Below are 23,830 nucleotides of genomic sequence, written 5' to 3' on the forward strand. Positions count from 1 at the left end.
TAGAAGCTAATTAAAATCCTGGCATTTCATATTCGTGACTAATTAACTAAATGAGTCGGCAGTTACAAAGCGGACGGCTGTTAATTAAGCCGGAGAATTTGAGTTACACCTTGGTGAAGAGGCGTGTGTGTGTGTGTGTGTGTGTGTGTGTGTGTGTGGCATCAGGAAATATTCATCTGGACATCTTCTAAAAAGCTAAAATGTATGAAACCACACAGAAAAAAAGAAAAGTTAAATAAAAATAGAAATTATAGACAACTTTAATCTTTATTTCTTTAAAGAAACATTTGTTATTATCAATAATACAAGTACAAAAAAATGTATCAGGACACAGGAGAATATACAGAATAGAGCACGACAGTGACAACACAGGAATTATATATGGTTGAGACAAATAAAGAACCTCGGTATATTATGAAACAAGAAAACGTAGGGTGGTCAGTGGAACATTATTGATCAGAAATAAAACAATTTAATAAAAGTCTGGTGTAAATGTCAGCTTTGGCACCAACAGTCCTGCTCTTTCCAGTTTGAACATGCGAACAGACATTCTCCAATAAATAAGGCACTGTGTCGGGGCCCAATGCAGGAACGTACGCGTGTTTGAATAATCAGAAGAAACGATGAGCCGATACAAAGCATTCACATTTTATCTCGTGCATAAATACTTATTCATCTTAAATCACTCTTAGGATATTTCCATTAATAAACAATGACGTCTGTCACTGGGAATTTGAAAAGGCCTGAAATCCATAAGGCATGAAGTAAAAACGGTTGAAGCAAAACGCGGCTGTGATGAGAAAAGAGAAAAAATACCTGTGAAACGGACTAGAAACTAGAGGGAGACTGAACGACGCTGCATCAGACTGACGGACGACCCGGTAAAAGACTGTCTGGACCCTTTCCAACACGCTACAGAAGACCATCAGCTCTGTCTGTGTGATATGAACTCTAAAAATATCAAAGTGGAACAAAAATAAAATGTTAATATTAAGGCAACTCTGACTGAAACGTACTGAGCGTCGGTGCGTTTTATTATTTGGCCGATTACTGCAGGTAAAAACCACCAAAGTGTAAAATCTAAAGCGGATAAAAAAAAAAAAAAAAAAAAAAAAGGAGCTGCAGCACGTTACGAAGAACCGAACTTCGCTTCACTCTCCGAGACAGAGGGTAGTGTTTGGGAACAGATGGAGCGTCCGTTCAGCCGTTCAGGCAGGCTAATAGGTTTCCATCCCAGGTCCAAGTCTCACGGCACGCTGTGCTCAACGGCACCGGGGCGGCTGGCGTCTACATCTCGTGGGCGGTGAGATGATGCTCTGGGACGCCATTAGCATGGGCCACGGTGTTATTCTCATTGAGGCGCCTCACGCGGTACATTTCATAGTGGATGCTGCTAGTGATGTCTTTAATGTTCTGCATGTGGGTCCTGAAACAAACCCACACACAAACACAGAAATCAAGACTTTGTAATCCTTCATATTCAAGCACTGAAATGTCAGTTTCCACATTTATCTGCTGTTTTATTTGAAAAAGAGTTGGTGTTAATTTAACAGTTTTTCTTTTTTACAAAAAAGTAACTCTACTGGTAAAGTTCATGGCTGAGACAAAAGTCACTCACCTAATGAGGAGATCCCGTAAATAGGCAAACTCACAGTGGGCAATGTTCTCAACTACAGGAGAGAGAAGCATTCAGATATTAGAGGCATAAACGGTTCATGTAGAAGTAGATGAAAGAAGAGACTGTAAATGCCGTGTGCCTGAGTTCGTAAACAGTCCACTAGGTGGAGCCTGTGATCTCACTGACCTAACAAACCCTCAGTAACCATCATCTCAGTCTTCTCTCCTCTCAGTACCGTGAGTGTGTGGCGCATTCTGCTGAGACTTGTGACAGAGGGGTGGTGCCGCCTGTCTGTAGCAGTTAACTAAATATAGACGTGTGAATCACTGCTGCTACACCCAACAGAACTAGGTTAGACACACTGATCTGTTAATCTGGACGACCTTACCACCACCCTTAACAATATGCATGTGAAGCATTCCTATGATGAAGGAGGAGACAGAGGGGTGTAACCAGCAGACAAAGCAGGCTTCATTCAGACAGACCGTCTGCTGGAGCCTTGAATCGGCTGCATGGCGTTACACACCAGTCTGGATACTGAATGAAGCACTGTTTTACTGTCTAACTGAATGACTCACTAAGGTCCTTACACATCCACCCATTGTCTTTTCTTCCCCTACTGTGGGTCAGTTGTGGTGAAATGAAAGGCAATGATACCTTCGATGGTTCCCCACTTGGTCTTCCTCCCCAGCAGCCTCCTGCCGTTGACCTGGTACTCCTGATCGCTGCCCACCACTGCAAACGGGATCATCTCCTGCACGAAAGACATTTTAACATCAGGATATTATAGCAGCAGCATCTAGAAGGATGAAGGAGTTCTGAGTTCAAACGAGTCCTCACTCTGATCTTCTCGTTGATCATTCTGTCCTCTGCGTCCTCATCAAATTCCTTCTGAGGATACACATCGATCCCATTGGCTCGCAGCTCCTCCCTGATCTGGGGACAGATTAAACAAACTTAACCCTCCAGCGTTTCACGTAATACAAACTAAAGGTCGTTATTGCAGGAAGAATGAAACAAAAACATGCTTGATGCAGTTTTTACATACATTGTGTACTCTGCAGATTTAGGTGTTTTTGTTCACTGAGAACGTATTAACTGTAATCTACTGTAAAGTTTTGGGGCTTTGTCTCCTTGTGAATACAGATGCGTGTGCACGACTAAACACACCTCACTGCTAATAAGAGCAGGGAAAATCCTGAGCTCCTTAAAGATCATGCCAGTACAAACATGCTAATTAAAGACTGCAGTCGTGTTAACACAGAAAGCACAGAAAGTAAAGCACAACAGGGAAAAAAAAAAAAAAAAAAAAAAAGCTGAAGCTCCTCAGAGTCGTGTAACTCTCCAGCGAATGAGGGGAAAAACCACAGGGGCTGTTCAGCTTTGCTTCGTCGACCACAAACATTAAAAAATGCAATTGCGGAGAGAACGAGAGGAAATAAGGATGTTTGCAAAAAAAATGATTCAAGTCAAGCTACGGTTTTAAAAAGGACCAGGTTTACCTTCTTTTTAAAGAAGTCCCTCTCCTCCAGAGTGAGCGTGTCGGCCTTGGCGATGACTGGGACGATGTTGACCACTTTACTGAGGCGCCTCATGAATTCTACATCCAGAGGCCGCAGACTGAGAAAGACAAAGGCAATGAGAGATGAGAACTGGATCCATGAGTGCGAAAACAGGGTAGCATCGCATCCACTAGAGGGCAGATGTTGCCAACAATTCTCTGTTCCTGCTGACGGCCAGTGTTTAATGTTCTCTCGGTTCACCTTGCACCTACCACACCACACAGTGCGTGTGAACAACTGTACATGGAGGGTGAAGGGCAGCATCCAGGTTATTTGCTTCCCTCGTCTCACTTTAAAAGGAGAAGCGCAGCACCGACTGCATGCGCAGACTCTCTGTCTGTCGTGTCCTTCCTGCTTTTCTCCCATAAACATTTTAAGGCTGAGCAGCTGCTGCCCGATCCCAGTGACATCTGCAGCGTTGGATCACCATGGAATGGGGCACAGACGGGGGGGATATTTCACACCAGCCGCCTGCTGGATCGAGGACGGTCCGTGACACAAAGTGAAGCGGCAGCACTTGGATCGACTGCGAGCCTTCTTTAGTGTCTACGGCTAAACGAGGCTGACGGGTCGCAGCTGCTTTCAACATTCTCCGAGCGCCTAGCGCTGCACTCTGGTGGCGTTAAACAAATGAAGAAAAAAAGAAGCCATAAAACGCACAATGAGAGCATCACTTAGAAGGACACGAAGCTGTGCAGGCTAAGCCTTCTTTTCTTCGGTTGGTGTGCGTCAACCCCCTGGGCTCTGAGCAGCGCGGGGCTGAACCAGCGAAGTGTGGGGAGGGGGGCTGTTTACGCAGTTCGATCAGACCCAGATGTGTGCGTCTGAGACCCAGGGAGATACATTTGGGACATTTTACTGCTGCAGGGCCTGAAGAGAACAGCCATCCTTCCAGGATGTGTGTGTGTGTGTGTGTGTGTGTGTGTGTGTGTGTGTGTGGGGACTAGTGTTCTGGGATATGTTGCTCAGCACTAAGAGGACACGCAAACGTTCAATGCGAGGGCAAAGCAATCACATGTTCCGTCACAGCTTCGGTAGAAAGCAAAGGCAGCTTGTATGAACCTGGTTTTTCATTTTTCACAGCGCTGCAGCGGCCAGTGGAAAAGGCGGTTGCACAACTTCCATGACGTAATGTCACCTGAATGAGAGAAAGGTCAGCGCAGCCTTTGTTCTAGATGCCTTGACCGCGGTGCGTGAACTAAAGTCGCCCTCGCCTCGACGCCACAGAGGAACCTGGACAGGACCAGCTTGATAAAGAGTGATAGCAACTGGAGCAATAAAGCTAAAACACAGATAATGGCACATAAAAAGGAGCAAGCGCACTGAAGTGAGGGTTTTTAAACCAGACTAGTAAAAGTGGTCTTCAAAGAAATTCCACAGGGGTCACTGTTGAAGGCGGGTAATAAAACAGTGAAGTGCTCAGATAAACTCAGACTTAATAAGGACTTAAATGAATTTTACACTTCTGGACGTCATGACGCATCTTAGGCATCCAACAGTGAAGCTCGGGTGTTTGTTTGTGTTGTACCAGTCCTCACCAGTGTCCGGTCGGGGGGATGAAGTATATGCAGCAGTGAACTCTGGAGTCTGGAATCCTTTTCTTCCTATTGATGTTGATCTCCTCCTGCAGGTATGCCTCATACTGGTCATTAATGAACTTCATGATGGGCTGCCAGCTGCACCGCGTCAGCGGCAGATGGGGGGGGGGGCAAACGGATGAAACCGAGATGAAAGGAGGAAGCACATCATAGGTAACAAGGGGAAGGGTGATAGGAGGAGGAAGGGCCCCAGAGTCAGGTTAACAGAGAGGAGGAAGATAAGCACATGAAGTGAGAGGAACAGGAAACCAACAGAGACGGGGAGAGGCATCTGGTTACACACCGCTGAAATGCTGCTGCTCATGAGCGCTCATACAGTGACAGAATTGGAATGTACCAGTTCTCGTTGTTGATCTGATCCCCAAAGCCCGGCGTGTCGATGACTGTGAGCTTCATTCGGACCCCCTTCTCCTCGACATCTGCACCCAAAAACACAAGGTCCGTCAACGTCAGCACACAGGACGCAGGTCAGACATCTTAAAGAGCCGTACCATGACTGATGGACTTGATTTCGATTGTTTTAGGGATCTTCTCCTGGGCTGTGGCCAACACAGATTTACGGCTGACTTTAGATTTAAACAGTGTGTTCATCAGAGTCGACTTTCCCAGGCCACTCTGTCCTATAGGGAGAAACAGAGAGAGGGTCAGCGTGAGAAAGGCCCACACCTCCAGATGAAGACACAGAACCCTGTCCCACTTTGAGTGTGTTTACTTTACGGTTGTGTACTGTAAAACAAGCACCATAATAAACCCAAACAATATGCAATTACTGTTTTAGTCGTTGGTTGTTTGAGTGGAAGCAGCGACGAGCTGCAGGCGTCTGTCTGCATAAACACGTCCAGCAAAGTCATCAATAGACGACTACAACCCAAACACACCGTGTCAAAGTGACACCACTGTTTATGTGCACTGAGCACCTTGGCACGGTGATGCAATGAGCCCGGCTCTGGAGGGTGGTTCCTAATAATGTGGGTGACTCACCACAATGACCTCCATCAGCAGGAGACGCTGGTATCTCTTTATTTTTATGATACTTTTTAAAAAGGAAACTGCACCAGGAGGAGGAAATAAAGCAGGATAAAGAAGTGCAAGTATTTGACTCAACAAATAAACTGGTTTAGATACTTTTGACTTTATTTGACTACATTAGCCTTTAGATTCCAACTAAATCACGCATAAGTGGCTGCTGTTTTCTTATAAAAACATGACAACACACTTGTAATGGATTCCACCTGGACAACATGAACTAAAGGTGATGTAGTTGTAGAGAGCGTTGAAGCAGTCACATTATATGTGTGGGACATTAACAACTGTCTGCATTGAAACGGCCACATGTGGCCCCTGCATGCCACACTAACATGACCACAGATTAATGAAGAGTGTGAAGGGGCCCGGTGGGCCACTAACAATCAGGTCAGCTTCAGGTTAAGTCAACACTGAGAACTACACTAAATCATGGAGACACACGCTTAAACACAGAACTGACAGCGAAAAGCACTTGTCAAACATGCCTTTATACTGAAAGGCTAGACATAGAATATTTATCAGTGGTGAAACACATGCAGAAATGAATACATATACTGGAGTGCCATGATGACACAGGACAGAGGAATAAAACATCATGATGACTTGTTTTCACAGCTTTTGATCGCAACCCCCCAAAGCAGCTGACACATCAAACCACATCTGCAAAAAGCTTGTTGGGTTGGTTTGTTTTTTTAAACGCATCCTCTCTATTTATGCGTGATCTCCACATCCTGGGCTTCACCTCAAGGACTTGACCTGCACATCTTCAGTGAGCGTGCACACGATTCCACAATTTTACATTCATGTGCCATGAGCCCATAGAAACCAAGGTCTGATTAATGCCGCTTCCTCATTATTCTAAGTACTTGCCACACGCACACATTTTACTGCAGCAGTGACGAGGTACTGGACGTTGTATATACACTGTATGCAAATATGAAGACATGCTATCTCTGTAATAATCTAACGTTTCATCCAGCCACCGCCACAGAAGCGCTTTGTGTTACAGTAAGTAAAGTGTTCTTTACGCTCCTACTTACCCACAACCATAATGTTGAGCTCAAAACCTTGCTTCATGGCTTTCCTCCTCATCTGCTCCAGAATTGCGTCAATGCCCACATAACTGAAGTCCACCACGGGGCCGCCGGCCTTCTCCCCGTACAGGCCGCCCACTGTGGACACCATGGCATCGGGCACCGCCGCCTCAGACATGGCACTGGTGCTGTAGCTGGAATTCACCTCAGGCCCTGAAACCAAAAACAGACACTTAAAACAGAGCTCAGGGGGAAGTCGTTGAGGTGTAAGGTAAAAGAACAGCGCATCACTGGTGTGGGGGTGGGGTGGAGTGACACGACAGTTGAAATTTAGAACTGCAGCAGGATGGGCAGAGCGAAAACCAGCGACGTCAATGCAAACCACAATATACGACTACAGGCCATAGTATTAGTACTTTGCACTAGTTTATTCCTTAATGTAAATATTCAGCTCTCATCACAGAAGGCTCATTGAGCTGTGGGCAAGCGAAGGGCGGCTGCAGTTCTGCTGACTGTAACACGTCCTTAAGTCAGTGCGGGTGAGGAATGTACAGGGTTACGTACATGCGATCCCTAACAAGGCCTCCGTCAAGCTGAGTGCCCAGTGACTATCCCATTCTAGACAGAGGGAAGGCAGATATGGCTGAAATGTGATGTGTAAATGAGCTTTACCGTTAAACTCGATTGTCTGCTGCCAAGAATGTCACAGCTGTTGGATTTCAGCTCAGGCACGAATCCAACTAACTAGTTCTGTCTAATGGCACCACTATAGAATCTCCACCCAGTTCAAACTAGCACCAAGTTGATTAATGGAGGCCATTCACAGAAAAACACTGCCATGGAAACGAGCACTTTTACTTTCATAATGCGGCCCATTGTGTGTCTGTACGTGTGTCATGGACCCACCTATGGAAGCGGCCCGGGCCTCCTCCGCCACTTCCCCATCCTGTTCCAGCAGTCAGTCAGCAATTCACTGCAACTCACGCCCTCCACCTCTCCTCTGCACCTCCCACCACCCCATACCTCAGCTCTGCCTTTCCTCCCCCCACACACGCACAAACAGATTCTCTCCTGCCATCAGTTTCCCCTGTACAAGTACACGCCATCACATCGTTTAGTCCTTCATTGTCTCCTCCGTTCAACTGCCCCAGTGTTTTCTCTGCTATCGCACCTTTATCTCCTTCCTCCTTTCTATTTCCCATATGGCTTTTATCTTGAACATTACATATGATGCCATTCAACCCAACTTCCACCATTTGATGATCTCACTTCCTATCATCTGCTTCGCATTGCCTGTGTTGACATTCTTCACTTCTGCTCCACTGGACGTTGTGCGACAGAGACGTTGGACAGCGGTGAGATTCACCTTGACAGACGAGGCCTCGTCCGCTGAGCGCCTCCGGCACAACGCCAATAAAGCATCAAAGGCTTTGGATTCAAGATCATCCTACATGCTCTCAAATATCATCCAAGGGCAGAGACACTTGCCAAACAATGAAATGACTGCAATACATCTTCTCCTTTAAAAGCACAAACAAATGGTAAAAGAGCTGAAACAGGAAAAGGGCCATTCAGCAGTTTCAGCTCATCAGTTCTGGAGACTGGACTTTATGGCAGGGCTGCATTTAGACAATAATATGTTGCTTTGTTGTGTAACAACAATGCCAGCCAATGCATTACACCAGGATTCATCTAATCAACGAGGATTACACAGATTCAAACCTTATCAATATCTGTGCAAACAAACTGCCCTGTGATCTTCCTACCAGTATCTGGCTAGTAATTAAACAATTACAGTAGCTTTGAGACCAAATGTTGCTTACTGCCCTCATCTCTTGTGTTCATAATCTGTCTGTTCAGCGTTAAAAATGGTAAACATACATTACACTACTGCTACTCCACAAACAACAGAGCAGGTTTCCCCAGTCAGAGATCCGTCAGAGCATTGTTAGCATGAATACAAACCACTTATTTGCTCAAATCAACTGCAAACTACATCATCAGTCCCACACGGGTGAGCTGTGGATGCAAGACCGCCCCACGTACTGCCCTGGTGGAGGCTTTTATCTGGATATGGGAGTTATCAGATAAAGGCATTAAGCTCATACAGCTCCGCTGTGAGGTCCCACCCAAGTGCTGCAGCCCCGTAATGGATTTCAGTAAACCCAGGTGTCAGGTCACACACAGTTGGAGCCCAACCCTTTAAATGCTGAGACATATGACCTCGGCATGAAAAATGTGTAGCTGCATTGGCTTAACAGCTGCTGGATGTTGCCCCAGTTCCATCAAGTGCCACTGTTCTGCAGAAGGATGAGGTTTGGCTTTAAATGCTTTGCTAGAGGGTTAAATGAGACACGTTGAACCATCTGCAGTGTTGGTCCTTTACAAAGGCTCAAAATACAAAAAAGCTTAAAAGAATAATGTTTAGAGCAATTATTGATTTACTTTAAATTTAACCATTAGCTTCTAAACCGTTTCCCCTTGTATCAGACTTCAATAGGAAAGAGCGTGGATAATGTGCTCCTGATGAGTCACAAGCACATTTACTTTTAGAAATCAGAGAATGACTCATTGGAACGGGGCTGATGCTGTTTTCAATTACATGTACTAAAGAACAACTTTTTTGCTCACAGCTGTATCAGATTGCTTTGCTTTCTCTAAATATGTCCAGCAGTCTCCTTCACCACAAAGCATTCAGTAATGGACAAAAGAGGAGAATCGAGCCCAGGGAGGAAGTTTGAATTCGAAGTAGTGAGAAGATCTGTGGAAGCATGAGGGCGAGACAAAGAGCAGACGCAGAAGGGAAAGGAGGAGGAGGAGGTAGGAAGAGAAGGACAGAGGACCGAGCCGGAGAATGGAGGAGGATTGAGGAAAAAGGGAAACTTTGTGGAGACAAGGGTTTGTGATTTATTCCACTTTTGGGCCTGGAGCATTCCTCGCTAACGACACACAGCCCTCCAAAAAGACATGTAAATACAGTCGAAACCATTTCATAGTTTTCTCAATATGCACCGAATCTACGAAGAACTATGAAGAGAGCAGTCCCTGTGTCATCTATGTTTAGTGGAGATGCGGTCAGAACCACTGGGCCAGGCTTCAGCTGTCCAGGGTGTTGATCTTGACAGTGTGGTGAGCAGGTCATGGGTCACGTTCCCCGTTTAGGCTGGAGAGAGTAGCGTTGAGGTTAGTGTCCTTGTGACAACGCAGCGGTTTGACCCTCTGGACAAAGAAGACTGGGCCTAGAACCACGGCACGTCAAACCAAAGCAGACAATTCCACTAGCTTTTCCTACAGTAAAGATGCCTACAGTATATGATACTAAACTGTATGAGTAGAATGGTTCTATGTTTATTATGCAAGACAACATGACTCATCAGAAGACTATTCAGGTTTTCAGGAATTGGGTACGTTTTATTACCGGGTGCTTTTCATGCAGCATTAGGCCATACTAAACGTAGGTCATCTTCATGTCCTTCAAAGCAGTATCACTTTAAGTGAAGCATCTGTTGAGGCATAAGTATCCATCACTTTAAACAAGCCTTTCATGTGAAGAGGGCGCTTGTCAAGTCATTCAGCTGCATGTCTGTATCAAATGCATAATGGTGGACTAATACGCTCAAATGGGTCATTTGTGGGTTTGCGTGGCTCTTAAAGCTTTTCATGGGTCCAATTAAACATCTGCTCCATTTGTATCTGTTAGCGGTTACATTCTCAGTACAAAGAAGGTTTGTATGGAGTCTCATCTGGTGATGACCCAGAAGCTTTTCAGAAGTGTGAGAGCTACAGTAGATACAATTAACTGTCATTAACAAAAATTAGAGGGGAAATTAAGATTTGTTTACAGTCAATATAGTGAAGGACTAGTATGAAGATAAGTGAGAATCTAGAAAGAGTAAAATATGTGGCCACTAAATTAGCGTTAAACTGCGTGAGGATCCAAGAAGCCCTCCGGCACAGAACCAAAAACCCCTGACCCAGGGAGGAACACAAACATGCATGTACACACAGACAAACAGGCCAACGCTTTCCCACCATCTGACAATGAATCTCCCAATAAAAGGGGGAAACTGTAGTGGTGGCAATGCAAACATGCTCTGCTGTGTTATTAAAGTCCATGTGTTTGTGCAGCGAGCCCCAGTTCCCAAAGTCCTCATTATTCAGCTCTCTGGAGCAATGTGCCCTTTGACCCCAGCGAGTCCATCTCGCTCACTGTGTCACCTGGCCCTGGAAGCGCCTCCATTCACTACCAACGCATGCAGTGTCCTGTGAAGGGTGAGTACGCGACGCCTGAGCGGAGCCAGGAGCTTCTGCAGCCTGGGCTGCTTTGAATGGTTTGTCAGCTGGAGTAATGACAGTAGGAGCCCACAGGTTGTCTGGAGTGCCAGAGGAATGTGTTCCTTCTCCACATTGTGGTAGCACACAAGAGAGCTGTTGTCTTTCAAGGCTCTTTATCCGCGTGTGACACCAGGCAGGTCACGAGAAAAAAACAAATGCAAAAAAAGGAGCATTTGAAAAAAACGAGAGCACTCAAAATTATCAACCACACATTATTTATACTACTAGTAAACACTGTTTGCCTTACAAAACTATATTTTAGCCTGAAGCTCCAGCTAAACATTAACTCCTATTGTGTGGACACAAAAGCTAAATGTCTCAAGGAGTTGCAGGTTTTCAGAGGTTTAACGCTGAGAGGCTGAGAAACTATTTGTAGTTAATAGATAGCCCAGTTTTTAAAGTCTAGCCTGCTGTGGTGGTGATCCAGGCCAGGTCTGTGTGTGTGTGTGTGTGTGTGTGTGTGTGTGTGTGTGTGTGTGTGTGTGTGTGTGTGTGTGTGGGTCAGAGTGTAGAACCAAGCAAGAGACCAGGCTCAGGAATCTCACCTCAGTCCTCACACATGCCTCACCTCAAAGGCAGCAGTTAAAACATTTCACAGGCAGGAATAATTCAATTCTCCAGTTCACCTTCTACTACTTAACCTAAAAAACAGGCTATCGTCATCTGAGTGGAAGCTGCCATCTCCTCAGATCATTGAGTAACTTCCTTCTCAGCATCGAGAAGAGGCGGCATCCAAGTTTCCCCCCGATCAAATTTTTTATTGCATGAATGTGCACAAACATGTCCATCACTATCAACAGCATAACCGGGAACAGTCCTCGGGCTCTTTGACAGGCTGCTGTGTGTGTGTGTGTGTGTGTGCGCTCTGATAAGAAACTGGTCCTTCTCAGGAGCAGTATTTGTGGACTGTGGACTGTGACTGATCTACAGTACATTCTAAACTGAGGATCGCAACAGATTTATCTGGTAGCTGGCCTATACTTATATTATATAATACAGGTAATACATGTCATAGGTATTAAAAGTACAATGAAAACTAAATCAGCGGTTCCTAGTTAGAGGAATGACATCTGATAAGTTTTACAATACAGAGCCCTGCTTACATTCATGAAATACTTAAAATTTCTGAGTAATGATTCTGAATACCACAAGTGATACATAATCTCAGTCCGGTTGTTTATTGGCTGACTCGCAACACGCACTGACACAAAGACAGTCAAGGTACCGATGACCTTTTCAGAGCGCCATCACACTGGTCAGAGCCCACAGTCTAACCCTGCCTGGCAAAGCACACGAGTCACAACAGAGCTGCTTTCAACAGCCTGTGAGGCAAAGCAGAGGCGGTTGAAAGGTGAAGGGTGGCTGCTGCTGCTTCCCCTCGGTTTGATACTGTCACAGAGCTATGCCTCGTACTCGCCAGGTTGACCCCCGACAAGAAAAGCTGGACCGGACAACGTCAAGGCTTGGTTTCGTCCTACTGCTGCCGCCTCGTCAGAGAGGCCTGAGGCTCACACAGCCCTCGCTACAACACCAGAGACGGAAGAGTAACCCAACACAATGTGGAAAAGGAAAAAATAACAACCCTGGTCAAAGACACTGGAGAGAGACTAAATGATCACCTGCCACATTACAGACCACGTGTTGAGCTAACCTTTAGGCTTCACGTGCAGACATGCACAGTGCTTTAAAGTGCACACCTAATTATACAGTAATGAATCAGTGTCAGACTCTTTGAATGTGTGCAAAACCGAACGCATAAAAAAAAAAAAGGTTGCTTTTAATTAGAGCAGGCGCAGAAAGAACAACTATTATTTAGTAACATCACTAACAGCGATTACCACAAACATCTGGACACTGACAACGTGCAGAGACACTCATCAACAGACGAGAAGATAAAGAAAACACTGAAGCAACAGAGAAAACGCTTACAACCTCTGCAACATTAAAACACGCTCACACGCTGCTGGTAGGCGAAGCACTCACCGTATGGTGTGTGTGTGTGTGTGTGTGTCTGAGTCGTCCCCTGTCGAAGTGCAGCGCTCCGGTAAGAGGCCAAACTCTGCAGTGGCTCTGGCTGCTCCCTGCCGGCCCCTCCCACCCAAGCCTGGGTCATGTGACCCAGCACGCTCGTCCACAAGACACACCCACTTCCTTTAAATACCCCGACCCGGCCGATAAATAAAGCAGCAGGGGAGAAAAGCACACACGGACAATAGCAGAGCGTAAACTTTGGCAGGCGACCGTGGACGAGAGGAGAGTATCTGTCAAAAGCTTAAGTTTAAACTGAGCAAGGAAAAATAAATTGGCTCAAAACTGAGAAGCTGGATGAAATTTTGGGCGTGTGTACAGTATGTGCTGGATGAGAGTCTGGATAATTCAACCATGATTACTTGGACTGACTTATGATCCCATGAGTTTGATCCAACACACACCTGAACCCTTCTGCCTCTCATTAGAGCTGCTTCTATGTTTTTATGTTAAAATGCATGACATTCACAGCAGCTAAACGTTCCAATTCACCTCGGCAATAAATGTAAATATTACTGACAGATTGCTTTTACACTATCTCATACATGAAAGCTGTCCACTGCAGAGTCCACATTTGTGCATGCAGGCGTCTGCGGTCAGTTTTAAAGAGGGACAAGAGACAGTTTAGCCCTAAAATGCCTCAACAGTTGCAGATGTTTTGTTGAATAGCTTCCCTTCACTTATTTCTTAAAAAGCTGAGAGCAAACCAATTACTTTGGTCGATTACTGTTCTTATGGAGCAAGTATATTTCTATGATTAAAGAGGAGAGGAAACAGCTGTCTGCAGCCTCACAGGAAGTATAATTACACACCAGTGCAGGGGCGAGTGAAACCTTACAGCCACAGTCAGGACAGCACCGGCATTCCTCAAGATCTGGAGTCATGTTGCTGAGAAAAAAAAAAAAAAAAAAAAAAAGACTGGAAAGATGGATTTTCTTCATCTCGTTAGAGTTCATCGAGGGAGTGGCCAAGTTAAACCCTGCTTCTGGCACACGCTGGCACCTCAGTGCCGAATACCTGATGCTCTATAGATCAAAACCCATGTCAGCAATCTGGAGCACTGTGGAGGGCCTGCAAATGTTTCAATTCCCTGTTTAAATTCACCTCATGTCCAAAAACAAATACACAATCGCCGATGGCTTTGTAGGTGTGATCACAACCAGGTCTTACCAAATAAGGACTTAAAATAAGTTTTACAATGTGGGAAACTGAACATTTTCCCCCAAACTAAAAGGGGCCCCTCTCTTAAAACCTCTCCTCCTCAGCGCTCTCTTTTCATCTCAATCACTCTGACGCTCCACTTTATCAGCCCAATAAAAGGTTTTCAGTGTAAGCTGAAGACACTAAAACGCAAATACAACTGGCAGGAGCTCCCAGCTGTCTCTCTACAGGGGTCTGGGGATTTAATAACCTCACCGCTTGTCTGTATACTCTAAAGACAGGAAAGGTTTTCTGAATCCTCAACCTTGCTCACGAAAAGCTTTTCCACAGCTGATGCGAAATGACCAGAGGAGGACAAAAGAGCCATGTTACTCAGAATTTACATGGTTAGAACGATAAGCAACCCACAGCGTAGGAAGATAAAAAGACGAGGACAATGCATGGGCTCGCAACATTCCAACTCTGGCATTTTAATATTCATTAGAAAAATATGAAAAACAAAAGGTTAAATTTTTCATAAGCTTGTTCCCAGAGCTCCTGGCAGTGTTAAATTTACTGCAGGTTAGGCTTAGCATGCGTCAAGCCTGTAGTGTGAGCCTGCTGTCCTGCCGGGGATGGGACCTTTCTGATAAGAGGGTCACTTTAAGGAGTCAGAATGGCAGACGCTGAGGTCGTGTGGCCTCTCGGCGCCAAGATGCTGTCATGTCTTGGCAGTCGGGGCATGGGGCAGACTGGTGAACCCCTCACAGTGTTCCATGCAGTTGTGCAGAGGCTGATGATGGATAGAATCATCATTATATCGCTGGGTGCAGGATATTAAATGCATTAGATCTTTTTCCTGTAGATGCACAGAGCAAAGGAAGAAAATAAATGCTTCATGTGGCAGAATTAAGACCAGACCTGAACAAACTTCTGTATGAATGTCTTGTGCTGATTATGTGAAAGATGTGGGTGGTGACCATAGAGAAAGAATTTCCTTTTGTTTCCATGTTTTTGTCCCCCAAGTCCTACTGTAAGGTGAGTGTGGGAAGGCGTCGCATTATTCCAGTACTTGTTCAGACCACGAATCAACAGCTGAATCCCACCGTCACTGCTCTGACAGCAGTTTGAGCAGCCTCGGCTCCACACAATGAAACATGCCGGGAGCGCGAGGGGCCTGATCTGTTTGTGGCGTTTCTAACAAAACTACAGCTCCAGATGTGATGTTTTCCAGGTGTGAGGCCAACTACCTGTGTGACAGCACCTCCTGCTGGTTCTTGGAAAAGTTGCAGTGGGAAAGGAAACAGCTGTTCAGGATATTTAAATAATTGAATTATTCCTTTACAGCTGGAATTACAGTTACTCTTTGACAGCTTTGTAAAAAGAAAAAAAAAAGCCAAAAAACTAAAACGTTCTTGGTCTGTCAACCATGCATCCATGCATGTAAAACAGGCACCACCCAGTCCTCACCATCACATCTGCTCATCCAAGCAGTTAAACATAAAGCAGCAGCACCACCCAGCTCTCACCATCACATCTGCTCATCCAAGCAGTTAAACATAAAGCAGCAGCATCACCACATAGGACCTCTTAACCTTTTTGATGCGTACAACCCCAGAAGCAGCAAATGCCTCAAGGTAAGTTGTTTTAATTAGTTCAAACAGTTCAGATTTAGAAACAGGTTTGCATGTCATTATCATATTACTGTACGACATAAATCCATGTCTGCTCATTATTACTGTACCTATGTATGTAAGTTAGATTTTGTCACTGAGCAATGCAACTAAAACCTTTTAAACATCTATGCAGGATGTCTAATCAGCCAAAGCAAGCTAAAATTACCAACAAGATTGATTCTGTTGATGATTTGAAGACAATCAACTTCAGACACTCTGTGCCCAAGCACAGCCTTCTGCTGCTGCACTGGTTTGCCAACACAGTTAAAATTGAGGACGATGGCATATGGCTGACATTTGATCCAAAGAGACAATATGGCTCACATGGCTACGGCAACGAGGACGGACTGTTGCCTGTGGGACGTCAGTACTATGCTGTTGGAGACCTCAGCCGTGACAAACACGAGTTTCCGTCGTACATGTACTACGAGCTGCGAGAGAACGTGGGAAGAAACCTGGACCGGATCATATTCAGTGTGAACGAGCATGGTGTTGAAAATGGAGCTGGGTCGATGGTAGAAGAAGTCTATTTGACGCAGCATATGGCAAATGAGTATCAAGAGGCAGCATACGATAGAGGAAATACATACCTGGTGACTCCCAACCTGTTGAAACAGATGCAACGTTTTTCTGAGCTGAAACAATCACTATGGATCCTCAATTCAGAATTTAGAAGCAATGCAACAGACTTCCAGCTACTTGATTTTTATGAACAGTGGAGCTTTCCTCATCTTGAACTTCTGTTGTTTACAGTCACCAAGAAAACACAATTCTTTCAGAAAGGTAAAAGATACCGAGTGGCTGCCCATGCAGCCACATTTCCAGCCCTGCACACAGGGCTTGGTTTTGCTGTTGGGATACCAGAAAACACAGAGAATCAAGTGAACAGTGAATGTAGAGGGATTCCTGCAGGAGGACTTTGGGACCGGAGTCTGCAGAGAGAACCTGAGGTGATGACTGAAACTGAAGTAAAGGGCAGAAAAGTCCCTACACCTAACGAATGTCAGCCTACAACACAGACAGCAACACCCTCCTCCCAGACCACTATGTATTGTGTTGCAGTAGGCATCCCAACAAATCAGCATGATCAAAAGGAAACTGAAGCTTCGGAGATTCTTCAAGATCAAAGCAATGAGGTGATGACTGGAGCACATGAAAAAGGTAGCAGGGCTTGGAGCAATGTGTTCACACGTATAAAATGTCAGCCTGCAACACAGGCAGAAACATCCTCATCCCAGACCACCGTGCACAGCTCAAAAAGCAGTTATGAGCAAAAGGGAAGTGGAGGTCCAGTGCACTCTGCAGGAGGCCTTCAGGTCCACAGTAATGAGACAAATGGTCAAAAGGTGGTGATGACTGGAGGAGAGGAAAAAAACACAATGGCTCAGAGCTACGTGTCTACACGTAACAAACGTGTAGTCACATCTTCAGCCCAGACCACTGCACCTGTTTGTTCCGTTTGCATACCAGAAAACAGAGATGATCAAGTGATGAGTGAAGGTTCAGAGATCGCTACAGGAGGCCTTCACGACCAGAGTAAAGAGACAAAAGCCGAGGCGATGTCAGAAGCTGAGAAAAAGGACAGAACTGCTGGAAAAAACGTCCCCGCAGAAAACAAATGTCAGCCTGAGACACTTGAAGCAACGTCCTGTTCCCAGATCACTGGCTCAGAGAGGTCTACGGGAGGTCTTCAGGATCAAAGTAATGAGACAAGACCGGAGGTGATGGCTGGAACACATGAAAAAGGTAGCAGGACTTGGAGCAATGTGCTCACACATTTCAAATGTCAGCCTGCAACACAAGCAGAAACATCCTCATCCCAGACCACCGTGGACAGCTCAAAAAACAGATATAAGCAAAAGGAAAGTGGAGGTCCAGTGCACTCTGCAGGAGGCCTTCAGGTCCACAGTAATGAGACAAATGGTCAAAAGGAGGTGATGACTGGAGGAGAGGAAAAAAACAAAATGGCTCAGAGCAACGTGTCTACACATAAACGTGTAGACTCATCCTCATGCAAACAGCCCAGACCACTGGACCTGTTTTTTCTAACAGAAAACAGATACGATCAAGTGATGGGTGAAGGTTCAGAGAGGTCTACAGGAGGTCTTCACGACCAAAGTAAAGAGACAAAACCTGAGGTGATGACAGAAGCCGAGGAAAAAGGCAGAACTGCTGGAAAAAATGTTGCCACAGAAAACAAATGTCAGCCTGAGACATTCGTAGCAACATCACGTTCCCAGGTCACTGGCTCAGAGAGGTCTACAGGAGGTCTTCAGGATCAAAGTAATGGCACAAGACCTGAGGTAATGACTGGAGCACATGAAAAAGGTAGCAAGATTGGAGCACATGAAAAAGCTAGCAGGGCCTGGAGCAATGTATTCACACGTTTCAAATGTCAGCCTGCAACACACGCAGAAACATCCTCATCCCAGACCACTGCACCTGTTTTTTCTGTTTGCAAACCAGAAAACAGAGACGATCAAGTGATGAGTGAAGGTTCAGAGATCGCTACAGGAGGCCTTCACAACCAGAGTAAAGAGACAAAACCTGAGGTGAAGACAGAAGACGAGGAAAAAGGCAGAACTGCTAGAAAAAACGTCACCGCAGAAAACAAATGTCAGCCTGAGACACTCGTAGCAACGTCCTGTTCCCAGATCACTGGCTCAGAGAGGTCTACAGGAGGTCTTCAGGATCAAAGTAATGAGACAAGACCTGAGGTGATGACTGGAGCACATGAAAAAGATAGCAAGACTGGAGCACATGAAAAAGGTAGCAGGGCCTGGAGCAATGTGTTCACACGTTTCAAATGTCAGCCTGCAACACACGCAGAAACATCCTCATCCCAAATCACCAGGCACAGCTCAAAAGGCAGATATAAGCAAAAGGGAAGTGGAGGTCCAGTGCACTTTGCAGGAGGTCTTCAGGTCTACAGTAATGAGACAAATGGTCAAAAGGAGGTGATGACTGGAGGAGAGGAAAAAAACAAAATGGCTCAGAGCAACATGTCTACACGTAACAAACGTTTAGACACATCCTCAGCCCAGACCACTGGACCTGTTTGTTCCATTTGCATACCAGAAAACAGATACAATCAAGTGATGAGTGAAGGTTCAGAGATCGCTACAGGAGGCCTTCACGACCAGAGTAAAGAGACAAAACCTGAGGTGATGACAGAAGCCGAGGAAAAAGGCAGAACTGCTGGAAAAAATGTTCCTGCAGAAAACGAATGTCAGCCTGAGACACTCGTAGCCACACCATGGTCCCAGGTCGATGGCTCAGAGAGGTCTAGAGGAGGTCTTCAGGATCAAAGTAATGGGACAAGACCTGAGGTGATGACTGGAGCACATGAAAAAGGTAGCAGGACTTGGAGCAATGTGCTCACACATTTCAAATGTCAGCCTGCAACATATGCAGAAACATCCTCATCCCGGACCACTGCACCTGTTTTTTCCGTTTGCATACCAGAAAACAGAGACAATCAAGTGATGAGTGAAGGTTCAAAGAGGTCTATAGGAGGTCTTCAGGATCAAAGTAATGAGACAAGACCTGAGGTGACGACTGGAGAACATGAAAAACACAGGATTGTTTGGAGCAACATGCCCACACATCACAAATATCAGCCTGAGACACACGTAGCAACGTCCTCGTCCCAGATCACTGCTCTTGGTTGTGGTTGTGCCGTGTGCATACCAGAGTATGAAGTGATGACAGAGATATCTACAGGAGGCCTTCAGGGCCAGAGCGATAAGCTTAAACCCGAGGGGATGACTGGGGCAGATGAAATGCACAAAGTTATTTGGATCAACGAATCTCAGCCTGCAGCACACATGGCATCATCCTCATCCCAGAACGCTGCGCTTGCTGCTGGAATTCCCCAACACACACAAATTCCTATGGATGGAGAAGGTTCAGGGATTATTTCAGAAGATCTTGAGGTCCTGCAGAGTGGTGACATAAAACTCGAGGTAGTGACTGGTACAGATGGAAAAGCCCGAATTGTTTGGAGTAATACTCCTAGTCATCCTAAAAAGCAAGATAGGATGGTGGTGCTTTTTAAAAGCAACGAAGACAAGGATGCCAGCAAGTCTTACGAGTTCATAGGGTGCAGAGAATCAGGCAGCTATGACACCACCGTACCCCTGAATGAAGGCCTTCAAGCCCGCATGCTTAATGCAAAGAAATGGTTCTTTTTCTGGACAGGGGTGGGACAGGAAATATGCAGAAGCGTTGAATTTAAGAATCCTGAACCGGTGAATATATCAGGACATGAAGCAAAACTCCAACTCTTCGTTAGAGATGGTAAAGCCTGTGTCCGTTTGTATGTGAAGAAATCATTCAAGGCCTGGAAGTCAGAATTTAAAGAGTCTTGGGTGGGGTTTTACATCTTTGCAGACACAAAAAACAAAGAATACAGGTACTGGCAGTGGCAATGGCAGTGGGCGACTAAATTCAAACCATGCCATGATTGGGAGGACTCCACTTATGATGTACATGAGTACGACTCAGGGAGGGCAATTGCACAAGGAGTCCAAGCACGATTCATGCTCAGAGATGAAGTAGTTAAAGCAAGCACTCCGAGCTGGAAGTGATAAAACCACAGCAAACCTGGTTCTTTTAAATATCACTGCCAAACTACTGCTGAGTACAAGAATCAGGTGTGATCAGTCATTCAGATCTCAGCCAGGTCAGGTATGTAACAGTAGGTAGGGCAGGAATTAAGAAAAACCAGTGTTGTGGCCCTGGAGACCAGATCTGGGAAACCCAGCTCTAGACAATCTTTATAAAAGATTATACTGCTGCCTGGCAGATTAGCTTCAGCAGGTTAAACTGAGCAATGCAGACTCTATGCTTTAAGCTTGGCTTGATTTATGTAAAACTGTCATGTTTAAAAAGGGTTTATCATCTAAAGCTGGTAAACATAAAAATAAAAATTATACAATGTAATACAAATGTCTCATGTCTAGATGAAGGTCAGTCATATTTCTGCTAAAATTACTGGACATAAATATGTAGTAGCTATACATACTGTATGCTTTGATGTTTGTAAGTTTCATGCTAAAACCTTAATTTTTAACCTTAATAAAAAAATGAATACATTTTCCCCTTCGCCTTTTACACATCATCTCAATTTCCCACTTAAACTTGTAAAAACGTACTGGAGAATCCAACAATGGGTAATATTGACAATGAGAGACAGAATTGCTGTGCTGAAATAAGATCTGCAGTGCAATAAAACAACAATATACTCTAGGATGACATCTCTTAGCATTACACATGAAAAACACAGGGAAATCTAGGTTCCACAGGGAGCAGGTTACTAGAATTACTCTATAAAGTTAACTTTGCAATAACAGCCATGTCATACCTGGGAGTGCTAGTTTCATTTAGGAAGAAATTTAACCAAGCAACTCTACTCACACAAAGAACATAAAATGCTCAAGTGAAGGACTATTCACATTAATCCCAACTCCTCCAGCCGCAGACTAACAGGTCAAGGTAAACTCTCATTCTCTTTTCAGACAACAAACTAAATTGTACTGAACAATAATGGTCAATAATGATGAAATTATTACAGAAGCAATTAATTAAAACAGAAGCAAAACAACTTTAATAATACTTGTCTTATGCTAACGGAACAAAATAAAATAAATTCATAAACTGCTGAAAAAAAATACTTTTGTTATTTTGGATCATAATTGGCATCAAAGAGCTGAACACAGGATGGCAAGCATAGAGGATAGGACAGATTGTACATAACACAGCATCATCAAGATTCTGGAGATGAGGTTATGATTCAGAACATATCTAAAAAGGGAAATGATTGATAACTAGGAGGTCACACTCAGCAGTTAGCCAGACACACTCACAAGAATGTGATATGCGCTTTGATAATCCTTTTTCCCCATTTTACTTTGGAGTAATAAAAAAAGCAGGTGGCAATAAATTCAGTGAAGCATCTTTGGAGCCAAGATAATACCAACACTTTCAATGACAAGTTGTAAAAAATCAGGAATCAGGCAGGTAAAAAAAATAAAGTACACAAGGAAGAGCTATATTTAACAAGTACAGTACATTAGCTCAACTGAATCATTTCAGCTTATAATTGTTATTAATTATCAATTACTTTTATTACCCAGATGAAGATGCCACCAGAACCCCAGACGATCAAAGATTTAAAGGAGATCAATTTTGGCCAGTCTGTGCCAGAGGAGACTCTTTGTCTGCTCCACTGGTTTGCAAACATAGTTGACATAGACAATAATAATGTCATCTGGCTGACCTTTGACCCAGCCAATAAAGATTTTGGTTCCCATTCATATTACAACGATGAGGAGCTGCTGAAAACACTGCCTGAGGGACAGCAGTACTACACAATTGGCAACGTCAGAAAACGCAGATCTGAAGAACTTCCAGATTATGTTAAAAAACGGATAAAAGACACAAGAAACATGTCACGTGTCATAATTAGAGTCAGGAAGGAGAGCAGGGGGACAACAGTACACCAGGTGTACATCACACAGCATTATGAGACTTGTCATAGTGAAGAAACAGGGTATGATCCAGAACATACCTACCATGTCTCCTCAAAACTTTTAAGACAAATTAGGGAATTTTCTTTGGAAAGCTCTCCGACAGAAATCAGGAACACCTTTGGAAGAGAAATTGATGATTCACAGTTTCAGAAGATTAAAAAAAAAATGGGGCGACCTTGCTCCTCTTGGACTCTTTTTGTTTATTGTGATGCCTCAAAAGAACCAAGACAGATACTCAAACACAACCCAGCTTGGATTTGGAAGTAACACACATCTGCTTGGATCTGGGAGTAACATGACAACTGATTTTGGTATTGAGATCGCAGAAAATGCCCATGCCTCAAATGATGATTGTAAACGTAATGTATGCATTGGTTTAGGTGTTTGTTTTTTATTGATAGTAATTATTATTATTATAGGTTTGTTAATAGGTAGGCATAAAAAATAACTGACAAGACACTGCTACCTAATGAAAACTGAGGGACAGAATGTTCCTCTGAAAGTGTGATGGACCAGTGAGGCAGCAGAATTCATGCATTATGAATTCATTATGAAAAGATGACCAGGAAGCTCAGACCTGACTACACCTTAACAATGGCAAGACATTGTTCCGATTGTTTTGCTTTGAATCAGTATTGTGTCATTTTATTTTGTAATTTGTTAATACTCAATAGTATATCGTGCTAAAGAATATGTACAGTATATCCTGCTTTTATGTTTAAATCTACAGAGAGGAAAATTTTGATTTTATTGTATATTATTCTCTTTTCTCACTTGTCCTTATTTGCTAAGATATAAATTTTTTACCATTACACTTGAGCATTATCAACTTATAAAAATCAAAACAAAAGATTTAAACAGTGATAGAGACTCTAAAAGCTCTTTGTTTTAAGCTTAGCTTGATTTAGGAAAAACTATTATGTTCTTTTACACGACTGTTCTTCATTTTTGAACATGAAAAAATAAAAGAGGACTAAAAATGTCACCGTATCCATATGAATTATATTTACTTTTCAAAAGGAAATTTTGGTGATGTACTGCTTTATTGCATAGTAACTAACATTCAATTATGCCAAGAGTTGTATTTATAAATTAAAAAAAAAGAAAAAACACACAAGTAGATGCATTTATGACAAGTCAAACTCAAGTCAAACTCCTGCTAAAATTACTCCTGCTAAAATTACTGGACAGTGATATATACAAGAAGTTTAACATTTGATGTTTGTAATTTTTCTTGAGTTCACACTGAAATGAAACCTTGTATTCTACACTATATACTG

The 23,830-nt window shown here is 44.1% G+C and overlaps 2 protein-coding genes across 6 annotated transcripts in view; one reads left to right on the forward strand and one right to left on the reverse strand.

Annotated features, from left to right (window-relative positions):
* Positions 1–248: 248 nt before the first annotated feature.
* Positions 249–23,830, reverse strand: part of LOC114861135 (septin-9-like) — a 61,156-nt gene continuing 37,574 nt past the window's right edge. For 4 of the 5 annotated variants that reach the window (XM_029160168.2, XM_029160172.3, XM_029160169.3 and 1 more), the window contains 9 exons: positions 6,845–7,051; positions 5,270–5,398; positions 5,116–5,197; positions 4,719–4,856; positions 3,121–3,238; positions 2,459–2,554; positions 2,276–2,372; positions 1,619–1,670; positions 249–1,426 (listed from right to left, as the gene is read on the reverse strand). In XM_029160168.2, the coding sequence (XP_029016001.1) occupies positions 1,288–1,426; positions 1,619–1,670; positions 2,276–2,372; positions 2,459–2,554; positions 3,121–3,238; positions 4,719–4,856; positions 5,116–5,197; positions 5,270–5,398; positions 6,845–7,051 (1,058 nt within the window). In that variant the 3' untranslated portion in view covers positions 249–1,287. Of the gene's footprint in view, positions 1,427–1,618; positions 1,671–2,275; positions 2,373–2,458; positions 2,555–3,120; positions 3,239–4,718; positions 4,857–5,115; positions 5,198–5,269; positions 5,399–6,844; positions 7,052–13,156; positions 13,302–23,830 lie in introns of those variants that run through there. The other variant, XM_029160173.2, reaches the window with a different exon arrangement.
* Positions 15,881–21,086, forward strand: LOC114861134 (uncharacterized). Its single transcript, XM_041071745.1, has 2 exons — positions 15,881–15,978; positions 16,151–21,086. Exons 1-2 carry the CDS (start codon positions 15,944–15,946, stop codon positions 20,604–20,606), a joined length of 4,491 nt encoding a protein of 1,496 aa, XP_040927679.1. The 5' UTR covers positions 15,881–15,943; the 3' UTR covers positions 20,607–21,086.

This window comes from Betta splendens, chromosome 8, assembly GCF_900634795.4.
Source record: "Betta splendens chromosome 8, fBetSpl5.4, whole genome shotgun sequence".
NCBI lineage: Eukaryota > Metazoa > Chordata > Actinopteri > Anabantiformes > Osphronemidae > Betta > Betta splendens.

Bases quoted from the DNA above. Each gene is read 5' to 3' on its own strand.
- LOC114861134 (XM_041071745.1), top strand. From the start codon at position 15,944: ATGCGTACAACCCCAGAAGCAGCAAATGCCTCAAG. The intron at 15,979-16,150 runs GTAAGTTGTTTT...ACATCTATGCAG, and splicing joins GAAGCAGCAAATGCCTCAAG to GATGTCTAATCAGCCAAAGC.